This window comes from Electrophorus electricus, chromosome 16 (genome assembly GCF_041902795.1).
Source record: "Electrophorus electricus isolate QZ-2024a chromosome 16, ASM4190279v1, whole genome shotgun sequence".
In the NCBI taxonomy this organism is placed as follows: domain Eukaryota; kingdom Metazoa; phylum Chordata; class Actinopteri; order Gymnotiformes; family Gymnotidae; genus Electrophorus; species Electrophorus electricus.
The window spans coordinates 12,736,653-12,760,630 of NC_137512.1; the positions used below are offsets into that span (position 1 = coordinate 12,736,653).

At 39.7% G+C, this 23,978-nt stretch overlaps 1 protein-coding gene across 11 annotated transcripts in view; it reads left to right on the forward strand.

The window, feature by feature from the left end:
* Positions 1 to 23,978, forward strand: part of gria3b (glutamate receptor, ionotropic, AMPA 3b) — an 82,661-nt gene that overhangs the window by 25,608 nt on the left and 33,075 nt on the right. For all 11 annotated transcript variants that reach the window (XR_014117518.1, XR_014117520.1, XM_081698877.1 and 8 more), the window contains exon 4: positions 17,662 to 17,849. Coding sequence is in view for 9 of the 11 variants with exons in the window: in XM_081698877.1 (XP_081555003.1) it covers positions 17,662 to 17,849 (188 nt within the window). In the remaining 2 variants the exon portion in view is untranslated. The remainder of the gene's footprint in view (positions 1 to 17,661; positions 17,850 to 23,978) is intronic.

Consider the following 23,978-nt stretch of genomic DNA (forward strand, 5'->3'; position numbering starts at 1 on the left):
AGGATTAAAAGAGTCCATTGATTCATTCAAATCAACCCCATGACACTCTGGCACGTCCGATTGGCACCTGTTTTCAAGTGATGACCCTGTCAGGCGACGGAGGCCTGTGTGTCATTGCCAGCATGGAAGCATGATCTGGGCCAGCACTACTGAAGCTGTGTGGAGTGTGTTGTTAGACCTTTCTTTAATATCCTTTGCCTTGAGTAGCCCTATCACCTCAGATGAAAGCATTGGCAAATGTCCCTGTCTTATTAGGGAATGCAGTATTAGGATTTTTTTTTTCCCACATACTTTGGAAAAGCAGAAACTGACACTGAAAAAAAGTTATGTACCAGGCACCAGTTTCATTTTAGATTTGGTTGTATGAACACAGCGCTAGTTTTTGTCAGTGAGGTAGGTACACAGTAGAATTTATTGTTGTAAATAGCTATGAACCAGTACAAACAAAGAAGAGATGGTAAAGGGTTTGGGCTTGGAGCAGGAGCTAGCAGCAAAGTTTCAATATTTTACTTGCTGCAAGTTCTTGAGATCTGGCTAAAGGGACTAGATTAGGTTAAGTCAGTGCTATTTGTGATTTATAGAGCATTCAGGAGAGTTTAAAACTTACGATATGAGTCTTAGATTGACATAGAACCTTTACAAACTTTCTAAAATCTCTGAGAAAGGGCCCACAGACCACCTGTGTTATTCCCTGTGTTATATGCTAAAATACACTGCAAAATACAGTTCTGAGGTCACATACATGAGATCATTCAGCGACTCAAAAAGTGATTGACCAGGACGAGGTTTGCCTGTACATTTTATTTCAGTTTCAACTTTGATCAGAACATAATAGCCAGGCTGTCTGATCGATGCAAACCATGTATTTGCAGTTTTTACTGCAGGTCAAAACTTCTGGAGACAGTAAATTAATATGTTTTGAACTAAATCTTTATCATTTTGTTTTGTAACATTGTATCACAGAAACAAAAATTACACTTAAGCTGATGCAACCACTGAATTGTAAAATAGACAAAAATTAGTGCTGTAAATTCAGTGCAGGTGGATCCAAATTATATCAGATGGGATAAACTGTGCAGGCTTGTGACAGTTTAAAGTATGAAGGGTGTGTTTTTAGGCATTACTTTAAATATGCTCTTACTTGATGAAGTAGCCTTATGACCTCAGATAAAAGCACTTATGAATGTCCCTTTCGCAGTGGAAAAGTGGGACAGGGACATTTTTTCCTGGTAGGGACATGACAATGAGGCTAGGTCAAGGGACTGTCCCATACTTTACCTTAGTTCTTGATGAAGCAATGTCTTCTCATGAAAAGTCCTAATATTGTCTTGTTCTGCAAAAATTCATGTTTCTGAATAATCAGTGCTATTTATTGTAACACATTATTTTTATGTTTTGATATGAAAGGATAATTCACTTTATCTATTTATTTTGAAAGCTATTATTGTGAGCACACAATTAATCTACAGGCATACACTTCAGGCTTCGGCTGCATTTCCTAACTGCTCCATGGAAGACCTTTTCCCACTATGAAGAATAAGATGTGATCTCACTAACATGCTTAAGCTTGCTGGAGCTTAGGAGCAAAAACTCCATCCAACAATCTTCTCTAGAGATCTGGAGATCTGTACCCTCCCCCACAGATTTAACAAAGATTAAACAATGTTGGGTTTTTTTTGGGTTTTTTTAATCCACAGGTCCAGTGTGCCTCTATGTGAAACCCACTGTTTTTTCTTTGCTAGCACCAGTTTTCACAGCTCCTGTCTGGCTGTTTCAACTGACTCCCCCTCTTCCCTTTGCTCTAACGCGTACACTCGCACCCCTCCCTCATAAATCCCTCTACCAGGCAAAGCGGTACATCTGTCCCCTTCTTCTGCTGGAAACACTTCAAAAACTACAGACATAAAGTCTGCATTTGCAGTAGCACAGCGTTCTACTTTTCGCTGATAGTGAGACAATTTATACAATGCAAACTGTTTTGGATTAAGTGGAAAGCTCATGAAGACTAAAGCTATCTTACTTGGATGTAGGTGACTACTGTCCAAGCTATATAAGCATTGCGCTTGTACAGCTGTGCCGTTTGTTCATTGGAAAAACAAAAAATGACCTAGTAGTTTAAACAGCCTGGTAGCTGACATGATTTCTAGTGCATATGGTTGGTGGAGAATGCTCAGTAGGTTTTTTTACACAAGACTACAGTTTGGGGCTATAAAAGTTTATTCTTGTATGTTTTCTTGCTGCTGTATTCATGGGAATCTAACAGAAGCTTGCCCATTGCTAGTTCTTGTACAGTCAGGCTGACGCAACAAGTAGGGCAGTGGTCAAGGTACTTGACTACCAATTAGAAGGGTGCTAGTTCAAGTTCCCACTGTTGGGTCACTGAGCAAGGCCCTTAACCTATAACTGTTTGAACTTTGTTCAGTCAAAATTGTTTCTTACTTTTTAAAAGCAAATCCTTTCAAAACTATCACATTTCTCAGGAAGGACACCTAGACCACCTGTACTAATTTGGTCCCTGTCATGTTATTCACAAATTATTCCATTGCAGACAATTTTGATTAATCAGGTCTACCATTTGCTGGAGCTCTGTGAGAAGCCTTTGCACAAATCCAGACACATCCAGAAGCATTGTTTATACCCAACAATGTTAACACAAAAATATTTTCAGAATTCATTTAGTGTCTCCAGCTGTGATTGAACAGGGATAGCCACACATGTGCATTTTGTTTCAGTTTAAAATGTAATCATAACACAAAACAACCAAGTTGGTTTTGGTGCATCAAACCTATGCAAGTTCCACATTCTAAATTCTTATTGCAGGTCAGAACTTGGTGTTGTACATATGAAATAAGCTAGATCATCATTGTCATTTTATGCTATAGAAAAAAAAAAAAAAAAGTTATGCCACTGTGGAACTGTAAAACTAAAGTCAGTGTGTACATGTAAATGCACTTCTGTTATTCCACTGAAGTGGGTTAAATATATGCCCAGTACATTATAAAGAGCTTTATAACAATATTATAAAATAGCTATTTCTATATCCTCACATTTTGCTACTTTTTAACCTTTCAAATAAAGTCTATTTAAATAAAAAAAATCCATGCAATACAAGCAAAGATAGAGATGGCTGTTATTGCTGTTTATAAGGGCAACAAAAATAATGAATCTGCACTTTCTTTCCTCTATATATTCACTTTAAATCAGCTTCATTTATTAAAATGTTCAAATGTGATCTCTCTCAGTCCATCCCCGCTCATAAGAATTTCATCAAACATATTATGATGGCCACAGTTCATAAAGGAAATGTGTATATTTTTGTACCTTTACTTATCCCTCAGCATAGCTTGACCATTAATTGTGGAACTGAAATGAAATGGCAAGGAATGAATGCTTCTCATCCATTTGCCTTTCCTGCTCAGTCAATACAGTTCATTAATTATCATGCCATCACTTTCCTTAAGTTCTTGCACTGGTTTCATAAAAATTGCTTTTAAGCTGGCACTTTTCCTAAGGCTTATAAAAAACCTGCTTGCGCAGGTTGGCTTTGTATGATAAGAGGCTACATTTCAGCACATTTGTAGTTTTGATGGGGAGCTCTACCCAGGAAGCTAAAGCTGTGTTCTTACATATAATAACATCTTACAGTCAAAGCTGAGGGCCTACCACAGGAAAGATCCATTTGACAGACATTAAGGGCAGCTGCCATCTTGCATGTGCAGCCTTATAGCTAATGCAACATGAAAAGGCCAGAGGAGAGGTGGCAGAGTACTAAAACTAAGCGTTTCTCTACATCAGAACAGACTGCGGCACAGAAGCGTGGTCCCTTTCATTACGGTGCCCACGCTATCTGGTGAAACTAGAATCTCCTCTTGAGCTCTCTGTGTGAAAATCCTCCATCTTTCCCTCACAGTGTTGGAAGCATCCCTCCACACGCAAGCTCAGTGGCGAATGTATTTTTCCTTTTTATGCACACAACCAGAATGCAGAGAAAAGTATGTGGGGTAGTGAGAGAGAGAGAAATGAGATGCATTCTGCTCGTTGCAAGGCATTGGTCAGGTATGGGCAGATAATTGCCAGGCTCGTGCAGCAGAGACAGATGATTACGAGGTTTATTGTCTCTACCAGGCACAATCAACCTTACCTCATGTCCCTGATTCAGCACTCACCGCACTACTTGATTTATGGGTCCTCCTCCCCCTTCTCTTCCCCTAACGCTCTCCCCGTCTCCCTGTTTCTCATTGTCACTCTATCTGCAATCTCTCTCTCATACAGTTCCTCTCTCTCACCCACCTCTCTATCTCCCTCTTGCACATGCAGTCTCTTTCCAGCGCCAACTCATTTCTGTCTCTCGTCTCCCGTTCTTTCTCACTCACTCTCGCCTTCCCCCTGCTGCAGTTGGCCAAGAGTAACTCTGCAGCACACCCACAGCTAAAGACAAAAACAAAGAGAGACAGAGAGAGAGAGAGAGAGAGAGAGAGAGAGAGAGAGAGAGAGAGAGAGAGAGAGAGAGAGAGAGAGAGAGAGAAAGCAATGACTATGAAAGGAAGGAAAGCATTCCAGTCAACCTGTCCTAATCAATTTGAAGCCTTTTGCTTTCAGTAGACATTTATGACTGGCGATTTCAAGGAGGTATTACAAGTGATAGTCTGCAGGGGGAGATTCAGAAACCGCTACACATTTAGGTGCATGATAGTAATTTATGATCGAAAGAGAGATCCAGGTTATATCGACAGGGAGTGTACTCTTTGTGATAAGATGTGGGGTGATGTCAAATGAAGTCTCCCATTGGCTTCTCCACTCGAGTCAATGCTTTAAATATGATACCGCCATGAGCCAACATTATGCAAATACACCATGGCCAGTGTTCCCGAGCTCTGAAAAGGCAGATCGATCAACAGACGAAAGCAGTGTATGGTTCCATGGACAGTAGCAGATCACGTTGTGGTTGCCCCAGCTGTGAAATTCCCAGCATTTCCCAGCCGGCCCCTCTTCAGTTGTGTTTAGCGCTCCGTGTTTTTCGCGCCACATGTATATTTGCCGCAGGACCTTGCTCTGTGGCTGCACCGCGTGAGTGTGTTGAAGAGCCCACGACAGCATTCTCTCGCCGCAGCGCAGTCCTCATACTGCACACGCGCAGCCTAGCGCTCGCCGGACGTGAAAACAAATGTAACCTTTTCTATTTGGGGAAAAGAATATTTCATTGGCCCATTTAAAATTGAGCATTTAGGCTGATTAGCAGTTAAACAAATGAACGACATGTATAGGCATGGAGGCAGTGAGACAGAAAATTACCTTCGTAACGTGATTGTTGTTTGCTTGTGGATCTGAACATCTGAATTTCGAATCTTGCCAGGCTAAAATAATGACTAACAGACATTGCATACCCGCTCGCCTTTCCCGAAACCCTTGGTGCTATGATCTAAGACAACAGGTCGTGATGTGGCGCGGTAGAGCTACTTTTCAAACACGTGGGGTGTCTGCCAAAACTCTGCAGTCTCCTCCCGTTATCGACTAAAAGCTTTTTATTAAAGTGAATAAAACAGCAAAGCCAATTTCTGCCACTGTGAAAGCTTTTCCTTCCAATGTAAAGTACAATTAAAACCCATATTTCACAGAAAGAAAATAGCTTTTTCACATGTAGAAAGCACATTTTATGCTGGTTTGAGACAAATATGAACACTTTACTGCTGCAAATAGACTACAGCTAGTGCACCACAGGGACATTTTATATGTTTATGTATTTTCATAATGTTTTATTCTTCCCATTCTTCCTCATGTTGTTGTTGTTGTTGTTGTTCTTCTTCTTCTTCTTCTTCTTCTTCTTCTTCTTCTTCTTCTTCTAATAATTATCATTATTCCATTAACATTTTTAGAGACATCTTGTCCACACGTTAGTCTACTAAAGTTTATGTTTTTTTCATAGCAACCGATCTAAGGCAGCTTTGTTAACTCCCTTTATCAGCTTTATAAAGCCAACAGAAAGTTTGTTTACTACCATCCTTTTCTAGTTTTGATATATCCTTTTTTTTCACAGCATGATATTCACCTTTGAGCCTCTCCATTGGAGCTTCCTGGCAGCACCCTTCTACCCCCATCACCCCCACTCCTCCCCAGCTCCACATGGCCTAACAGATGTAACAGTTTATAATAAGCTTCAGTGCATAGTAACTACATACAAATTGGCCTCTTTGGATGTCCTTTGGGCGTCCTGGCCACCCACAAACATCTCTGACAAGGTGAAGCCGACGATAGGACCTGCTGGTGAGCTTGGCTCACTACATCATCATTACACTACATCATGCAAACTCAAACGGAGGGTTCTAATCTTCCCTCATTTTTGGGAAAACAGTGCTATAGGCTTAGGCTGCTAATCTGCCCTCCAAAGCATCAGAATCAGAATCAGAATCACTTTATTCTTCCAAGTATGTGTATACACATACACGGAATTTGTCTTGGTGAATGCACACATGTATGATGTAACCTACTATAACCAACTGGACAGCACATATACTACAACAGTATTTAATTATAACAGAAAAAAATGAAAATTTTAAATAAAGCAGAATATAGAATAAGGAATAAGTAAATAATAAAAATAAAACTTAGAATTACAAAAATTAAGGATATCTGTACATGTGAGATATGTATGTTAACATATCTCATCATAGGTATGCATCACAGGTACTCTGGTCTTAGAATTGTCTGTTGTATGGTTTGAAGTCTGCTCAGGATTGATTGCTGGAGAACTAGTGTAGGTCTTGATGCTGATTCATAATATAACCCCTATGCCATGATTTTTTTTATCTGGTGACAAAGGCATGTCATAGCAAAGGACTGAGAAATGTTAGGAAAATGTCACTCCCCAGTAACACACTGAAAGGTTTGCACTCCTGCAAGCTTAAGTATTGCTGACAAGTTAAGAGATTCAATCAGAAACCATGCCACCACCACTACCATCATATGAACTGCATAAAAGTCATATTACAGGTCCCCAATGAATGCAAGCCATTAGATGCAGCTTCACATACTATATAGTGCAGCCAGTGAGAGAGCCCAGTGTGAAATGTTTGCACATGACCCTAATGTTGCAGATGTTGCAGATGACCCTAAATGTGTCTAATGTCAAGGCTCTGTGGCCTGCCCTCCCATTTGCTGATGGATTTAAAAGAGATGCTTTAATGAAAAGGTCACTGGCATTGCATTAAGTGCCAATAACTCACAATAATGGATTTGTTTAGTAGCCAGTCTTTTACCAAGGGGGTGCAACTGAAGCCTGGTACAATTGGCAAGGCCATTTTGACATGTTTGGCCCAGTTGCCCATGAACGAGACAATTAGGAGCCCAGACAAGCACAGACTATTCACATGCCTAAAAGTATGGAGAAAGAAAAATAAGCTCTTTCAGTTTTTTACTGTTTATTTGTTTGTTTTTACTGTTTGTTTATTTGTTTTTGCTTGTTTTGTTTTTTATTATAAGATAAAGTTCATTTGTTTTATGAGTGGTGTAGCCTCCTTTTTATGAACCCATAGTTGTGTACTTTGTTAGTAAATTGTGCAGCATAGACAGTTTTAATTGTTTTATCATGGCTGTCAATATCTGATACATCCTTTCTCTAAAAGCTTTAATGAAGAACCATGCAGATGTTGACATGAAAATTTATAGATTCACAGGCTGAATCATCTTTTTATTTAACAATTATAAAATGAGGTAATTCTTTTACTTGTTTTTTGTTAAGGTCTATTGTGAGAATTGTCAGGGAATTTCTTCTGGGGAAAGGGAGAGAGTATGAAGCCCAGCAAGGATAGGTCAGACATTGTCCTGGAATACTTCAGCCCAGAGCTGAATGATTATGCTTGACTCACATGGGAGTTTTGGCTGATTTGTGTGGAAAAGACAGGGAGATGCCATTGATGTTATAGCTCTAAAACCTAGCCCTGAAACCGAAAGGTGTGTTTGAATAACATTCAAGCAGTTTCATTGATCTTTAAACATGGTGCAAATGCAAGTTACTTAGGACCTTGCAGCATTGCAAGTCATTTTAAATCCAGGTTTGAAATTTTTAACTGTAAGTCATTTGAACCAACAAATACTATGCCTTAATGTCTCATATGTTTATGTATTAATTTTCAGTCCAAGACAATAATGAGTGTATTATAGTTTAATCAGCTCCATTGCAAAGCGCTTTGTGTGCTGTTGTGGGGTTAAAATGTCCCCAAGATAACAGGAAAACAATTTTCTCTTGTGGTGACATTTAGCTGGTACAACAATGAGAAAAATCAATAAAGCTTTAATTTGAGAGACTACACAAGTCAACATACTTTTGATTGTTGAGGTTGATATTGGGGTCATTTTAGGTAGAGGTATAGCATTATTACAGTAATAGATGTTTGAAAAACACTTCTGAAGATAGCAAGAGAAAAGTGCAGTGTGTGTGTGTCTACATCCCTGAGTGTATGTGTGTCTGTGTGTCTGCGTGTGTGTGTGTTTGCACATGGGCATGTACGTATATGTGTGCATGAGTGTGTTTGTAAATTCTAGAGTGGTTAATGCTCCATTTCACTGGCCTCCTGCACCAGTTCCTCCTGGCTAACCACTCCTCTCCGCTGAGACTCCACTTTGCCTCTGAGTCCCCCAATAAAACCCAGCTATAAATATTGCCCTCATTCACCCAGGCTATGATTATGCATGGGGAAACTGCAGCCAAATGCATCTAGTCTCTGATTTATTCATAATTCCTTAAGTATGCCTTGTCCAAAATGAATTTCAAACAGCATCCCAACCCTGTCTGTGCCTAAACATGCTTTCCCAGCTGAAGTGCACGACTGCCTCGCATGCACATAAAGATGGACCGTCAGTAGTCGGCTCAGATCTTTTACACAATTGCCTCCAGTGCTTTAGTGCCATTCCAGTTTCATGAGAGCTAAAATATGCATGAAGTAGAAAAAATCTACTTTGACAGTATGACAGCAAAGGACACACAATGAATGACAGACTAAATACATAGAGGGACTTATCCAAAGTGGTAGATATTACTTATTTAAAGTAGTAAATATCGCTACACATCCAGCAAAGTGTGTTAACTGATCAGCTAGTAGTTAGCCAGTTCTGCATCTGTTTGAGGCATTCGGTTTCAAATCCCCTTTGGGATACGGTTTTCCTCTCTATGTCTGCAGAGGTGTCAGAAATGCACTAGGAGCTGTTCTGAAGTAAATGCATGTGTCTTTTGTCAAAAGCACAGTGAGATCCATCTACCAGTAACCACACAATAAAATAAAGGATGGCCTCCTAGCCTCTCTTGCTAACTGAACCTGGGAAAAGGCCATTTGCCCACCTACTCACTACTGGCTCTGGCAACCATGAAATTGTAGCTGAGAGCTCTCTCTTTTTTCCCTTCAAAACGTTATACAAGATAAAATGATCTGCCCTTTTGCTTCGAATAGCTAGCTAAGAGGTCCTTTTGCTCTGATTCTGCAGTACATGATGAATTTCTTAGGCAATTCACTCAAAATGAAAAACAAATAGGAACTGGTATTTAACTTACATGAGGCAAAAACACCTATATTTGTAGTCGTGTGCACAAATAGATGTTAAGAATGACATTAGAAACATTTCCACTATACAAATACATCTAATACTTCTTATTAGTGTGATCAGACATGTGATTAACATTAGTGAGCTTAACCAGTAGAATAAAAAAATGTCGTGTGCAAATAATATATTAGCATTTGACATTTTGCACATAATAGGCATGTGTAAACAAAGTGATCTCACAGGCCATGCACATCTCATAGATCCCTTTAACCCATTGATGTCACAGTCAAATGTCAATTTTCAATTCTAAGGAATACAACAGAATGATTAGAAATGACAGTAGATCAGTGGGGAATTTGCCTAGCAAGCTTCTAAAGCAGGTTGCAATAAGGACAGTGTTTGATTTTATCTCTAAGATTCTAAATAGACCCCATTTATAAAATATATTTTATGTTGTGTATAAAACTTAATGAGTGGCTACACTATTAATTACTATATATGTAATTAATTATGTTATCACATTTCCTTTATTTTTCTTATTGTTTATAATTTTTAAGTTGATTCATAAGAATCCAATGTCACTTCTTGGCATGTTATGAAACACCTTGCACTACAGGCCCTCAGCATTTTATGCACTTAGTCCCTCAGCATTTTATGCACTTAGTCCCTTACTGTAGTAGAACTAGTCTAATCACTAACTAGTCTAAACTAGTGATAGTCTAATCACTAACTAGTCAAATCACTAACTAGTCTAACCACTAATCACACTTCAAAAGGACATGAAAATGTGTTTATTTATAGTATATAAGTTACCAACACTCTTTAGCAATTGAGATGAATGCATATTGCCTTCAAAAATGATTACCCTCAAATCTCAATGCACTGAGCCCTGATTTATTTTTAAGATTTGTTGAAATCAGATTGGTTTTGCATACCTTATGCTGGATAAACTGATTAAACTGTACTTCAAATTCCATTCCACCTATGAGTTTTATTTCTGAATCTGAGACCTTGTTGCCAAGGTTTTAGAACATGAACATTAAAGTAGATTACATGTTCAGGGGTGGATTAAATATTCACTCAGCTTTTTTCTCCTGGTGAGAAAAATACACATATATTTTTTCCACCTCGGTTTATGACTCACTTGGCTGATGTAACGGATAATTGCACGGTGTCCACATTGTGCGGGCTGTGTGTTTTTTGCGGAGGTGTGCTGAATGTCGGTGTGTTTGCGTGCGCGTAGCCATGGGCTGCAGCAGTCCGTGGGCTGTAGAAATGAAAGGCAGTGCTGAGAGGCCCTCCACACCAGCGGACGTGTGCTCTTTTAAAGACACACCACTCTATTTCCTCCAGCCTTGTGCTGCCGCCGTCGGCCGATTACAGCCACACTTGGCTCGAAATAATTTTAATTAGAGGGAAAATGCCACATCAAAGGCTCAGCCCACTGCTTCTCTCCCACCGCCCTTTCAACAAATCGGCAAATGCTCTCAGCAAAGTTCCAGCGTAATGCATTCCTTTACAGCACACACACCCCTTTTCCTTGAAACAACACATGCTGTCTGAGGCAGAGGAAGCAGGAGGTTGGATGGAGAGCCTGAATTAGTGACTCAGATATCTTTAATCCTTGACTCTCCCCACCAACCTCACCACGTGGCTTTGTGAGCTTTGGCACGTTAAGCTTCTAGACGCACAGCATCAGGGACATGCTCAGCTCCTCCGAGTACAAGCTGCGCAGAGGCAAACACTCATCAAACATTAAGTAGGTATTTATTTTGCCTCTGTCAGAAGACAATGAATATAAAGTATCCAAGAAAAAGCTCACTAACAGCATGGAGAGGAACTTATTCTAGGAAGCAAGTGCTATGTAGGGAATGAAAGCTAACGCATTGGTGAGCAGGCCAAAAGGCGATGTTGACATATTTTTTCCATTCCCTGTTTCAGCTTGTTTATGAGTTGCGGCACTGTATGGCAACGTTGTTTCAGTGCGTATGGTCAGAAATTAACTGTGTCCTTATCTGGATTGGTCAAGTCGAATAGGATCTGAGGAATTTTTTGAGAACTTTGCATTTCATGGCAACACAGTAACCTGACAAAGTTCTGTGCCATAATCTTCCTTATCTCAGTGGATTCTGTTCTGTTCATTTTCAGTGGCAATTCAGCACCACGGACAGAGTCTGATAGGCTGTTGATTTATTCCAGTAGCTTCTTCAGTCCTACAGCAAGTGGAAAGGGAAAGGGTAATTACAGGGGGCCTAGTCCCATCTTCCTGTCTCTGCTCTGATGTGTTGGGAAATGCAATTTTTTTTTTCTCAAGCCTTAAACAACTTTTCAGTATTTTACATCTAGCTATGGCACTGTATACACTGCAAGCATACATAATACATTTGGTAAACAGACAGTTAAAGACACTTAACAGAACATACTTTCCTACTACAATTTGCCCATAATCTCTACTACATCAAGTCATTTCAGACATAGCTTTCTCGAAGCTGGGAATTATTCCACCTCCATATTCTTTTGCATATTTAGCCAAAAGAAAAAAGAATAGAGAGGTAGGGGAGTCACAGTGCTCTCAGCGCTTTAACCCTGTCTCAGAGTGGATGCTAAGCAACCAAATGGCAGTACTGCTTTGGAGATGACACAGTCTTCACAGCTCAGAATGAAGAGTGCTCATGGGGCACTGAAGGGGGATATTGGGGGTCGAACAATTTACCCCCCCTGACTGGGTGTTTAAATTCAGCCAGGATCACAGAGGCAGGAGCAGGGCAGAGCAGGGCATGGGAAGGCCCAAGACAGGCCTATACCAACCCCAGTCTGTTAACGAACCACCAGAAAGAAGCATAAGAGGAAGGGAAGGAGATTAGACACAAGTAAATTCACTTATGGCTGAGGTGCCACGGGTGAGGCTTCAGACTTCATCCTGTTAGGATTCAGTCGAGAGCTGTGAGGCTGGAGCTCTTACTTACTTGTGTGGTTCCAGCAGCCTGCAGTACTTGGGAACAGACTGTGGGAAGGCAGTGTTACTTTATAATCTGAGACCCGCATTAGGCATAGGCAGGGCATTTTCTGGGTTAAGAAAGGGATACTGGAATATTATTTTTTTCATATCACAACATTTGGGATGTACTAATTTTGAATTTGCAGGAGCACAAATTAAGATATAATTTGCATTCTTTTTTTGCTTGTAAATTAAGATACAGAGATGTTATGGTGATGTATGCATAAACTTTACACAAAATTAAGATATATAACCTTACATCCTTCACCCTGCTGTGACAAAAGTATGTTTAGTTTTAGCTAATATAAATTACATTAAATGCCCCATCTCTTGTAATACCATATTCTTGGGTATAAGTTTATACTGGATAATGAAGATTTAGATTTTTGTAAGTAACTGCATAACACTAACTGAAGTTTAAAGAAAAGGTTTACCTCAACACATACATTTTACAGTGATAAATATGTGGGATCCTTATTATTTGTTAACTAATATTCTGCAATAACAGGAAACAAAGGCTCATCATATACAGTTGTTTAGAAATATTTTGTCCCATTGCTCTATGAAACTGTTTACTTTATGTTTAATCTTTTTTGTTGTAGTGGTTGTGGTTTGATTATTTGTGTTGATGGGGGGGGGGGGGGGTCTTGTTGGAATAGCCTTTTTCAGATAATACCACAACTCTAGTGGCATTGAGGTCATTACTCTGACTTGGCTTCCAAATGTGGATGTGGATTTTCGACTGAGTGAGCCATTCTATTATCAGTTAAATACTGTGATTTACGTTCATATTCACTGATCAAACTCTCCTGTTGACCTGGAGCTTTGCAGACTCATTCTAGCTCATAGTTCACAAACAGACATTATTATGTGTTTTAAAAAGCAAGTGATGTTTGCAGGTGTCACACTATGTTTCATGTTTGCACTTGTCATATTTAATGGTAGTTCATTACTTTGTTTGCTTAAGATGTTTTTTTTTTAAGTAATGACAGCAAGGTTAAAATATATGTGCTGTTTGTTAATTATTACTTTATTGATTATTGTGACTTGTTGAAGATCCAAATAATTCTAAAGGTCTGACAAACTTTTTTTGGAATGATTGTAGAAAAGCATGCAACTTCCACCGGTGCTGGAGAGTGGGAAGTGAGCATTATCACAGAGGCAGGGAGCCAAGCATGGTGCACAGTGGCACACTCCAGCCTATATTAACGGCATCATGCCTGGGAAAGCTTAGGCTGGACTGTCACAAGTAATATAAACAGCAAACAAATGAACAGGCAGCCAGCATTCCTGATTTGAATGCTCTCCCAGTCACTAACAGCAGTTGGAGGAGGGACCACAGCAGCTTGGGGATGGACAGTAGTAGCTGGGGGAAGGATTGCAGCAGCTGGAGGAGGGACCTCAGCTTGTTCAGTGTCTGCCTCTCCAGGCTGCCAAGACTGCATCTGACTGACCAGGGGTGTCAAAGTTGGCCATGCAATTTCTAGATAACTCTAAAAGTTGAGTTAAGAAATTGGGTTGGGGGTGGAGGGGTTTAACGAGGTTGGTGCAGATGGATTAGGGAATGCCACCTGCTATGCCAGTGCGTCACACTCATGCTCACTCAAATTATATTTGTGAGGTTTTTGGCATTTTAAAAAGTGGCCCACACAAAGCAGGGTAATCACAAAGGTGGTGTGGTGCCACATGGTTTCACCCTCTGCCCAGAATTTATAGATCTTGATAAGGAAATCTTGTCAGTCTCAGCAGAATTTATGCAGCTGAACACATTATGCTGACCACAGAGCCACATGCTTCAGGATCACTTCACTGGAGTAGTGACACAGTTTTGCCAGGTTAACAATAAAAATGATAAGCCAGTGGCAGAAAATTTGCCTACATTGCTGGGAAAGCCATGAAGGTGGGGGGCTCCAATCAATGCTTTTAGATGGCCATGGGTCCAAGCGTCAAGTGCTCATCTTGTGTAACTCCCATTGCAAAAGACAGGGACTTATTTGGCAATGCTCTGCATTGAAACTTATACAAAGTCAGAGCATTCAATCATTTCAACTCAAAGCTTCCAAGTAAAATAAAATTGCTTATGTGATTAATTTGTACACAACAAAACAAGGTTTTGATTTTGGGGAATAAACTTTTGTGCTGACTTTGGAGAAAAGAGCACAGTGTTGTTCCAGTTCAGGCATGAATATTTACCTCAAGCCAGATTTCATCTCTTAATTTCCATACAAATGTGAAATCAGAGAGGCATGGAATCTTTTTAAGAATCTTAAATGAATTCTGTTGTTCCAATTCGGATCAGCCTTGTAGCACTGCACTGAGATAGTGCTGGTATTAATCATCTGTTTCAAAATGAAAGGACTGATTTGATACTAATCACAAGAGTGTGGGCTGTGCCATAAACCACAAACACAAGGCAGTTTTTTCATATACAGCATAGACCCAGCCAAGACAAGATAAAGAGCTGAAAGTACTTTAAGATGAGCCTGGAGTACTGCCTCTCTTTCAAGAGTAGAGGTAAGCATTGCCTCATAACCCCCAAAGACATACAAATGTCGCCTTGCTTACTTTAAAGGAACATCCGAGCATGTCAGCGTCTCTGTCCAGTTTGCTTTGAAACACGAATTCCTAGTGCCATTAAAGAATCACACATCTAGTTGTAATAGTAGCATGTCTAGTCTTTAATAGTAACATATCTATTCATTTTAGGGTTGTATTATATTTAAAGGAGGATGAGCTGTTGATTGTGGACATATACAGTATCCATCTTGTATCCATCTCAAAGTAATAATAATGATAATAAAACACAGGAATTTATTAAACTACGCACAAGATGTTTTCATACTGCAACAAATCGACAGTCACAGGGCACTGATCTAAGTTCACGTGTCTGCAATCTTTCCAAACACTCAATCACTCTGATTAACCTCTATTTTAAAGCCTTTTTTACATTAGATTTTAAAGTCTCTATTTGTACTTTATTTAAATATAATTTAATTAGTGTCAGGGTGTCAATTTCTGACATAGCATGTACTATCTTAATATTTGATATATAACAATTCCTCATTTATTGATTCAATACTTTCACAGAATTGATTCAAATAGCAAAGTGGCACATAACTTTTTAAATAATAATGTTTTTCTCAACTGTATAGTACTGTTCAGTGAAGTCATGCAAAGCCAAAAAAAAACATTTTAATAAAAAAATAATTACATACTAAAGAAAGAATGCTCAGAACATGTTCTTAGCAGACAATATAAAATTTTTTGTTTTTGGAAACTTATAAAATCTGCTTATTAAGTTGCATTAAAACAGTATCATATGTGTATTATTGTCTTATGATTCATTAGACTGAGAAGGTATTAACACATAACCATAATGCCTTTTTGCTTTAATAATTACTTGATTCTTTTACTTTGACCTCATGAATTAGGGGAAATTAACTGTGCCTACAGTGTAGGTGAAAAGAAAATCTGAATTATTGTCATTTCCATCTATTATGAATTTTTGTGACATGCACTCTTCCTTTTGAGCACTGGATAGTGTCCAATGATCATGCTTCACAAAATGAGAAATGATCATTAGAGCTATCTATGTCAGAACTTTTCAACTCCGCTTCTGGATTTCCACTGTCCTGCACATCTTCCACTGCTTTAGTGCACCTGAGCCAACTCATGGAGGGCTTGATAAGATGATGAGCTAGCTCAGGTGTGTTAGAGTGGGGAAAATGAGAATCTGTAGAGCTCCAGTGAAGATCAATGTCCCTGATTCCTAAGACCTTGAGCTCTGTCAGGACCATATGCACATACATAAAGCTCATGTGTTATCCAGCATGAGCAGATACAATTTGTGAACGAGAGTGCCACACTTGTGGACTCCTTTTCCCATTTTGCTTTCCCCACTTCCAGGTGGACCCAGAATGCTTAGTGTACCATTTATTTTGTCATCCCTTCCTGTCCACCCTCGTGGACAGTTGGCGTGCGGGTTGTCCATTGCAAACACTAGTCGAGGTCTTTTTTTAAATCAGGTAGGGCAAAGGCTGAGAGGATCTGGGCAAAAGACCTGAATGAAGTAGGGCCGAAACGGAGTGGGTGCATTCGGCAGGAAGTACTTGCCAATGAAACACTTTGCTTTGTGCAGCATGTGCCTGCCTATGCGTGCATTCCTAGTGATAAGGCCGCTGAACAATAAGATATGTGCTTTCTGGCCAGATGCCATTCAGGCCATGTGTATTCCATTTGCATAATCCTCTACCATTCGATGCTGACCATGCAGTAATATTAATCATGATTCCAAATCAGTGTTTCCCCACCCTCTTCTGTGTTTGAGAAGTGAGGTCAGTAAAGTCTGCCATTGGAGATTTTTATGACCTTCTCCTGTAATTGTGTCAGATAGTCAGGCTTGGCTGTATGCTATTAGAAAAAAAAGTTATGTAGCATAAATACAATTTTATTGTCCCTTTCTTCATGAAATAGCATTTTCATTAACCACTGCTCATGTTGTTTCTTTCTGTCCCTCAGCCAGCATACTGGAAAAGAGTAAAACCTTTTTTTTGTGCCAATTCGTCTACATACCTATATTGTAGGTATATAGACTGTGGTTAAACTTTTATTTTCATCATCTGATTTATGCATGAAATAGTATTATTGTAATATAATAATTTTTCCCCAAGAAGAAAGGAGAATGACCTTTGTCTTTGCCTAGGTCTGAGTTGATCCAACATCCCTGGTAGAGGCGACAGCATTCTAATGAAATTGGTTTTAGTATTGGTTTTGGCCTTGTGCTAGCCAGATTTGACATGGGCTTCCTCATTTCACTCCAGAACATGTGGCAGCCTTTCAAATAATTACACTTGCACTCGGCATCCATATTGATATGTCACCACTGAAGGGCAACCTCACCTGTTCCCGTCTGGATGGAAATTGTTGCTTCACTCTGCGATATTTCTTATTTCCACAAATATAACTTTTTATATCACTGTAAATGTATGAAGAGTACATAAGCAAATGTCAACATTATATTTTACATGGTTTCCATTTATGCCATGAAGGATACAGGGGCAAATGTTTTTATCCACTGTACCACCTACATCTCTTAAATACTAATGCAAAAAAAATGCTGTTTCCTTTGGAAGGATTCTCCATACTCCAGGCCATAATGGAGGCAGCAGTGGCAAACAACTGGCAGGTGACGGCTCGGTCAGTGGGGAGTGTAACGGACCCTCAGGAGTACAAGCGCATCATCGAAGAAATGGACAGAAGGCAGGAGAAGCGCTACCTCATTGACTGTGAAGTGGAAAGGATCAAAGTCATATTAGAGCAGGTAAAAATCTGTTTCTCCTTCTCTTCCTCTTTCTGCTGGACAGGTGGGTTAACAGGGCCAGTCTCTCACTCCCTGCTGCTGTAGGAAAAGGCCTTTCCACGATCCTTGCTGCTGAAGATGGCCTGCAAATGTTATTTGTTCCCCCAGAGTGTGAAGCCACAAGGTCCACTTCCCCTGTATTGGAAATGAGAGGTGTGGAGATTGGCTCATCAAAAACACAATTAAGTTGAACAGATCTGGGGATATTTAACTGTAATTCCCCTTTAACCTGGGTCCTAAGGCCAAAGTAGATATTTTTTGACATCTGTCTATAAGAGCCAATCGGCTCCTGAATTTAATCAACCTCATTAGTATTCATTTATATCCATTAGGTCCTTCTATCACACAATACCCGTCACTGAGTTTTACTTTTAATTGTTTTTGTGAACCTTGTATGAACCATAATATTTAATGAAACATCGAATGGCTTTTAGTAGCTACTCATTTACTATGGGTAATATGAATCTTTGAGTCTTGTGGTGCAAATTTGCATATTTCATCATTCTTGGCTAAATGGCACTTGGTGATGGTGGTTGTTTTTTTATTGTTTATTCCTCACTGTTATCATTCAGCATCAACATACACAAATATAACAGATTCAAAGTCTTTGTGAGATTGTAATGGAAAAAGCCATTTCTTAAGACGTCTTTTCTGCTAAATAATTCAGCAGATAAATTGAGGGGAAGAAGACTAATCAGGATGGGAAAGAAGGATTTTATTTTTAGCCCTTGCTAAAGACAGGGAATTTATGGTGGGATCTTCTTGTTATTGGACTCCAGGGCAGTTGTGTTGATTGCTCTTTTTTCTGCCACCTTATCATGCTCTGGCTAAATTGAGCCTAATTGAAGCAATCTAACCAGCTGCAGCTGCACTGGGCAGGCCCAAAGAATCTTCTGGAGTTTGGTCCAATAGTCCAACAGTAAGCAGGTGTGCAGAAGACAGCTGGGATCAGAAATGGGGACCTACAGACTCCCTCAGTGCGCAGAACCCTGCTGTCTGCAGTCTAAAGCCTCCCAAGAGCCCAGGCAACAGAGATAAACTATGCAGAGAGGAGGGTAGATGCTCTTTATAACAATGCAGTGAAGCATGTGTGTTCCCCCTAATGGATTTTAAGCAACAGCACCACAGCACAAATGCCCTGGGTCTCCTGTGGCTAATGTTATCCGCAGAGGCTAACTCAGTGAGGAGGGCTAGCTCACCAGGTAGGGCTAATTCAGTGAGGAGGGTTGGCACAGTGAGCAGGGCTGGTTCAGTGAGGAGGGCTAAATATACATATACATATAAACAGAAATATGCTCCCTTTGCCTTGTATAATATAGCAACACATACATAATTCTGAAAATTATAATACTCATGGCAGAGTAATTTTACATATGGTAAATAGGGTATATTATTTAAATAACATTAGACATGTTAGAAAAAGTAGCTATTTATCAAGCTAGCCTAGCTAACATTTGGAAGAAAGCATTTGCTAGAAAATTCAATTAGAAAAACATAAATAATGTTAATTTTATTACTTTTGGGCAATACCAAAATACTTAAACATACAAAGACATAATGTTAAATTGAAATGCATGCAGAAGGCAGTGTTATCTCAGTCACGGACCATGGATACAAATGAACGTGATGGTGGCGGCAGAGAGGGAGCGAGATTTGTGTGAAAATCAAGAGAATCTTCATTCTCCGTAATACTAGACTCAAGCAAACTCAAAAAGAAACAAGCTGGCAGTGTAGTGGTATTAGCTTGATGTATAGGTTAACACAGGAAGCAGGTACAGACAATGGCTCCAGGCACAGGATAACTGGCAATGCACAGTACTAATGGCAGGTACCTGTGGGCTTATATATTAGGGAGTTCAAAAGAGGGCAAACAAGAAACAGGTGTGTGAAATAATCAATAATTGGATGATTGGGACTATAGCAGGTGTGTGGGAGGGGGCGGAGTGGATGAGTCCCTCCTGCAGGGTGTCCAGCACACCATGACAGAACAGAAGAGGACAAATCTTCTTCTTCTTCTGTGATTTTTATGGCAGTTGGTATCCATGTTAGATTACTGCTATCTTCACGTTTTGCTGTCCCTCAGTGTTCATTCATTTTAAATCTTTCCAGGCCATTAATCTTCAAAAGGTTAAATAAACATTTCTATTCTTTAGCAATCTCCACATTCTAACCTTGTCCCCTTCCTGCTCTTTTTTCTTTAATAATTTCTTGTGTTTTATGTCCCAGCCATTGATAGAGACAGCAGCATCTCAGTTGGCTAAAATATTAGAATATTGATACACACACTACCTAATTGTGTGGTATTTAACAAGTTATAGTGCTGATTCTGTTTATTTAATAATTCTAGTTTCCAGACAGTTACAGTATTGGCCTGAGTCTTTATTTCTAAAAGACTGTGGGCTCCACACATCATGCTGAAAATGGCCAGTTATCCAGTACTCAGCTGCACCTCACATACTACAGGCCCATGCTCAGCCTTGATGGAATCACCTGAGTTGACAGTATACCAGATGTCCTGCCACCCATACGTGGCCAGATAGTGCACTGCTAGCTACAGCTTAGTGAGGAAGGCTAGCTCACTGGGGATTGCTAGCTCAGTGGGGAAGGCTAGTTTATTGGGGAGGGCTAGCGCAGTAAGCTTCTCAGTAAGGAAGCCACATCTAGCAGAACAATTTTTGTTCCTCACTATGTGTCCATATACTTAGGAAATATCTAAGGCCATAGGGATAAGTGAGACTGCCTGGGTTTTGCATTTAGCATCCAGTGTGTGTGTGTGTGTACATGCTTTGAACCTGTCAGTCACCTGAGATGGGATGGCAGCCACCCCTCAGCTTCGGAACACAAGTTGCTTACAGCCACTCAGCACCTCCCTTGAGAACAAGACTCTGTGAATGAACAGCATCTGGGACAGGCCTCAGGCTTACAAGCTGCTCGAAGTTACCAAAGGAGTTTGTAATGCCAGCCAGAGAAATGGGGCATGCCAGGCTAGGAAGACCAAAGGAAGCAAACAGCAGGGCAGACCTGTTCCAGAGAAATCCTCCCAATGCTTCTCCAGCTGCATTGGAGCACACTGGCACTTCCAGGTGCTCTCTACTCAACACAGATCCTTCTACTGCTAGTAAAAGTGAAATATATGCTCTTCACATGTGAATAAGGTAGCCCTCATTTCCACACATCCTGCTGCTTCTCATTTGTTATATGTCATGTATCTTTCAAGGGCTGAGAGGGAAAAGGCATATAGACTGTCAGGGAGATTCTTCCATTGAACCATGTCTGCATGATTTGGAATGAATGAAGAAATTTTACACTGGGGTGACAAAGGCTGGGTTCAAGACAAGCAAAAATCAGCATTACCTCATAGACCTATTTTAAATACCTTTGAGTATTTTATCATTTGTATTTGACAGGTTTTAAAACATTTTGGGGCATAATATGCGATCAAAAATGGTCTGACCGCCTTAAAGACCACCTTATCCAAGAACATCTGATCAACTTTATATTGTTGACTACCTGAATTTCAGCCATGTATGTGTCATACAGCATGTGCCATCTACAATTTGCATCTGCAGTGTCTTTCAGTGCTGGATGTCACTGCAGGGATAGAGGAGATTGAGGTAGATTATTTTGCAATCTTTGAATATGGTAGTAGAGGATTACAGTCTAAATCTCAATAGAATTTGTGATATGAGGTACAGAAATAAAATACAAAAGAAATATGCTGACATTGCTGTGAATACCACTGGAAAACTAAGGATTGTCTACTTGTTCCTCAAGCTTGTGTATCTATTATTTTCAACTTTCTGAATGAGCAAAATGTTATAATTTCCTTACAATTAATAGTTTTATGTAATGACCTGCTTCTTTATTAAACTACTACAGTACAGTGCTACATCTATTTGTGCAAAGAAGATTCATGTTATTTGATAAATCCCAAAAATCATAATATATGATTATATGAATATAAGATCATAATCATTCCTTTAAAATAAATTGTTTCACCAGATCTGGTCATTGGTAGTTAATACTCTGAGGTATACTTTAAATCATTTTCATTGTTTATAAGGACAGTCTGACACTGTCCTTATAAAATCAGTCTAGTTCAAAATGTCACCTTGTGGGTGACATTTTAATACCAGTGGATGGCAGTTTAGTATCTAGTGTAATACTGAGAGCTCAATAGTGTAAACAAATCAACCAAACAGCCAGGTGGTAAGCTCTTCCCTTGAGATAGCTAACTGATGCCAGGAGGAAGAGCTGCATGCCATACTGATGGAATTCAACAACGGAATTCAGCCTGACAGCTGAAATACAGACCTACCAAGTGCACAAACAATGGACTTCAGATTACTTTGATTTTACTGTTTAATTATCTTTGCTGCCTTCCCCCATCTATACACTCTCTGTTCTATGCCTGAATAAAACAAAACCACTGCAGATGAAATCAAAGGTACTAGCAATCCCATCCCAGCACATTGTCACTTGCAGGCAAAAACTGGGCCATCCAAGAGAGGCCAGGAATAGCAGTGAGCTAGTTCTGTTTGATGTAAGCCCCCCCAAAGGCTGAGGCCTTAAAAGCTTTGCCACAGCCTCTAGCTCAAGGGACCATTTAGTGCTTCAACTTTAGAATCTAATGGGATTAAAGGGATAGTTTTAAGCACTGGACACCCAAACACCCAACCCCCACCCCCACCACAGCTCTCTGTGCTTTGAAAGGTTGTTTCTTCATCATGTCTGCTTAGCATATTCAGCATCATGCCTTATTTTGAATGATACAAAGAGATATTGTTGTCTATGTTGGAAATGCCCTGGAGATATGAATCTAGTCTTAGGTACAAGCTGGATCAAAAAGAAAAGCATCAAATAGCACACCTTTGTAATATTTCCAAGAGCTGCTGTATCGAGTCCAGTGGCCTTGCCTGAGCTCACTTTTGCAGTTTTTGCAAACATTTCCTAGCCTGGAAAGAATCCAAATGTACTCCGCCCACTCAGGCATAAATTTCAGGTTGCCAAGCAGAGAGGGTATCTGAAGATATTCCTGCCAGTTAATTAGAATGTATCCCCCAGAGAACACTCATGCTCCTGGCCTCCCTGAATAAAAGCATGCCAGAGGGAGCAGAAATGAAGATAAGTGAGTTTTCTAGCAAGCTTATTGAGAGTCGGAGGGACATTTGTCCCCCCCCTCCCTCCTCCCTGGTGATTTATGTGAGGTGTTTATTGATTAATCAGACCACATGGAATCTGTTGCGTCTATCAGTACTGCTGATGCAGCACTTTTTGTTTTTATTTTCGAGACATGGCCAAAATGAGATATGTAAGACGACAGAGAGCACATCTGAGGCATCAAGTCTCATGATGCTGCGCTGGTTTGTCTTACTTGAATGAATGCATGTCCTTAACAAACCCCTGAATGTGTCACATTTGGTGAGGCTCTCAGGAGAAAAGCCTCATGAAGAACTATTTTGGGGTTTCACAGTCTGTGTCCTTAAGGATTTTTTGTGTCGGGTATAATCATTTTATAGTGATCTCTGTAAAGAGCCATCATAGATTGGTTTTAGCTGACATTCTTTCATTGCAAATATAAGACAATCCATATGTATGATGGCATAATACAGCAGATGGTGAGGAATTCATGGTCTCTGACTTTCAGTCTTATTTCTTTGAAGCACCACAACAGGATATGAACTTTAATCTTGAGGATTTCATAGTGATAGATTTAATAGTGATAGTCATGCTATGGCTATTATAATTTCTTTTCTATTATCATCATCATTCCTGTGGTGGAACAGTTGTAAAGCTATAAAGAATATTGGCAAGCATTCAGAAAGCTGAGGGGTTTAAATCATAGTGTTCAGAAGACCCACAATCCCATTAATAACCTTTGAGAAATTGAAGTGATTAAGAGTAGTTTATGAGTATTTCTGGAAGGGCTCAGAATTTCTCAAGAAAAAAAGTAATAAGGTCAATTTCCAGAGCCCAATCACAAATATTATTTGCATATTGATGGTAATTTATGGAAGCATAATTTTGTGAGGAGAGTATGTTTACACACTCATCCGCTCCATGGCCTTTTGCAGACATCTTCAAATATCT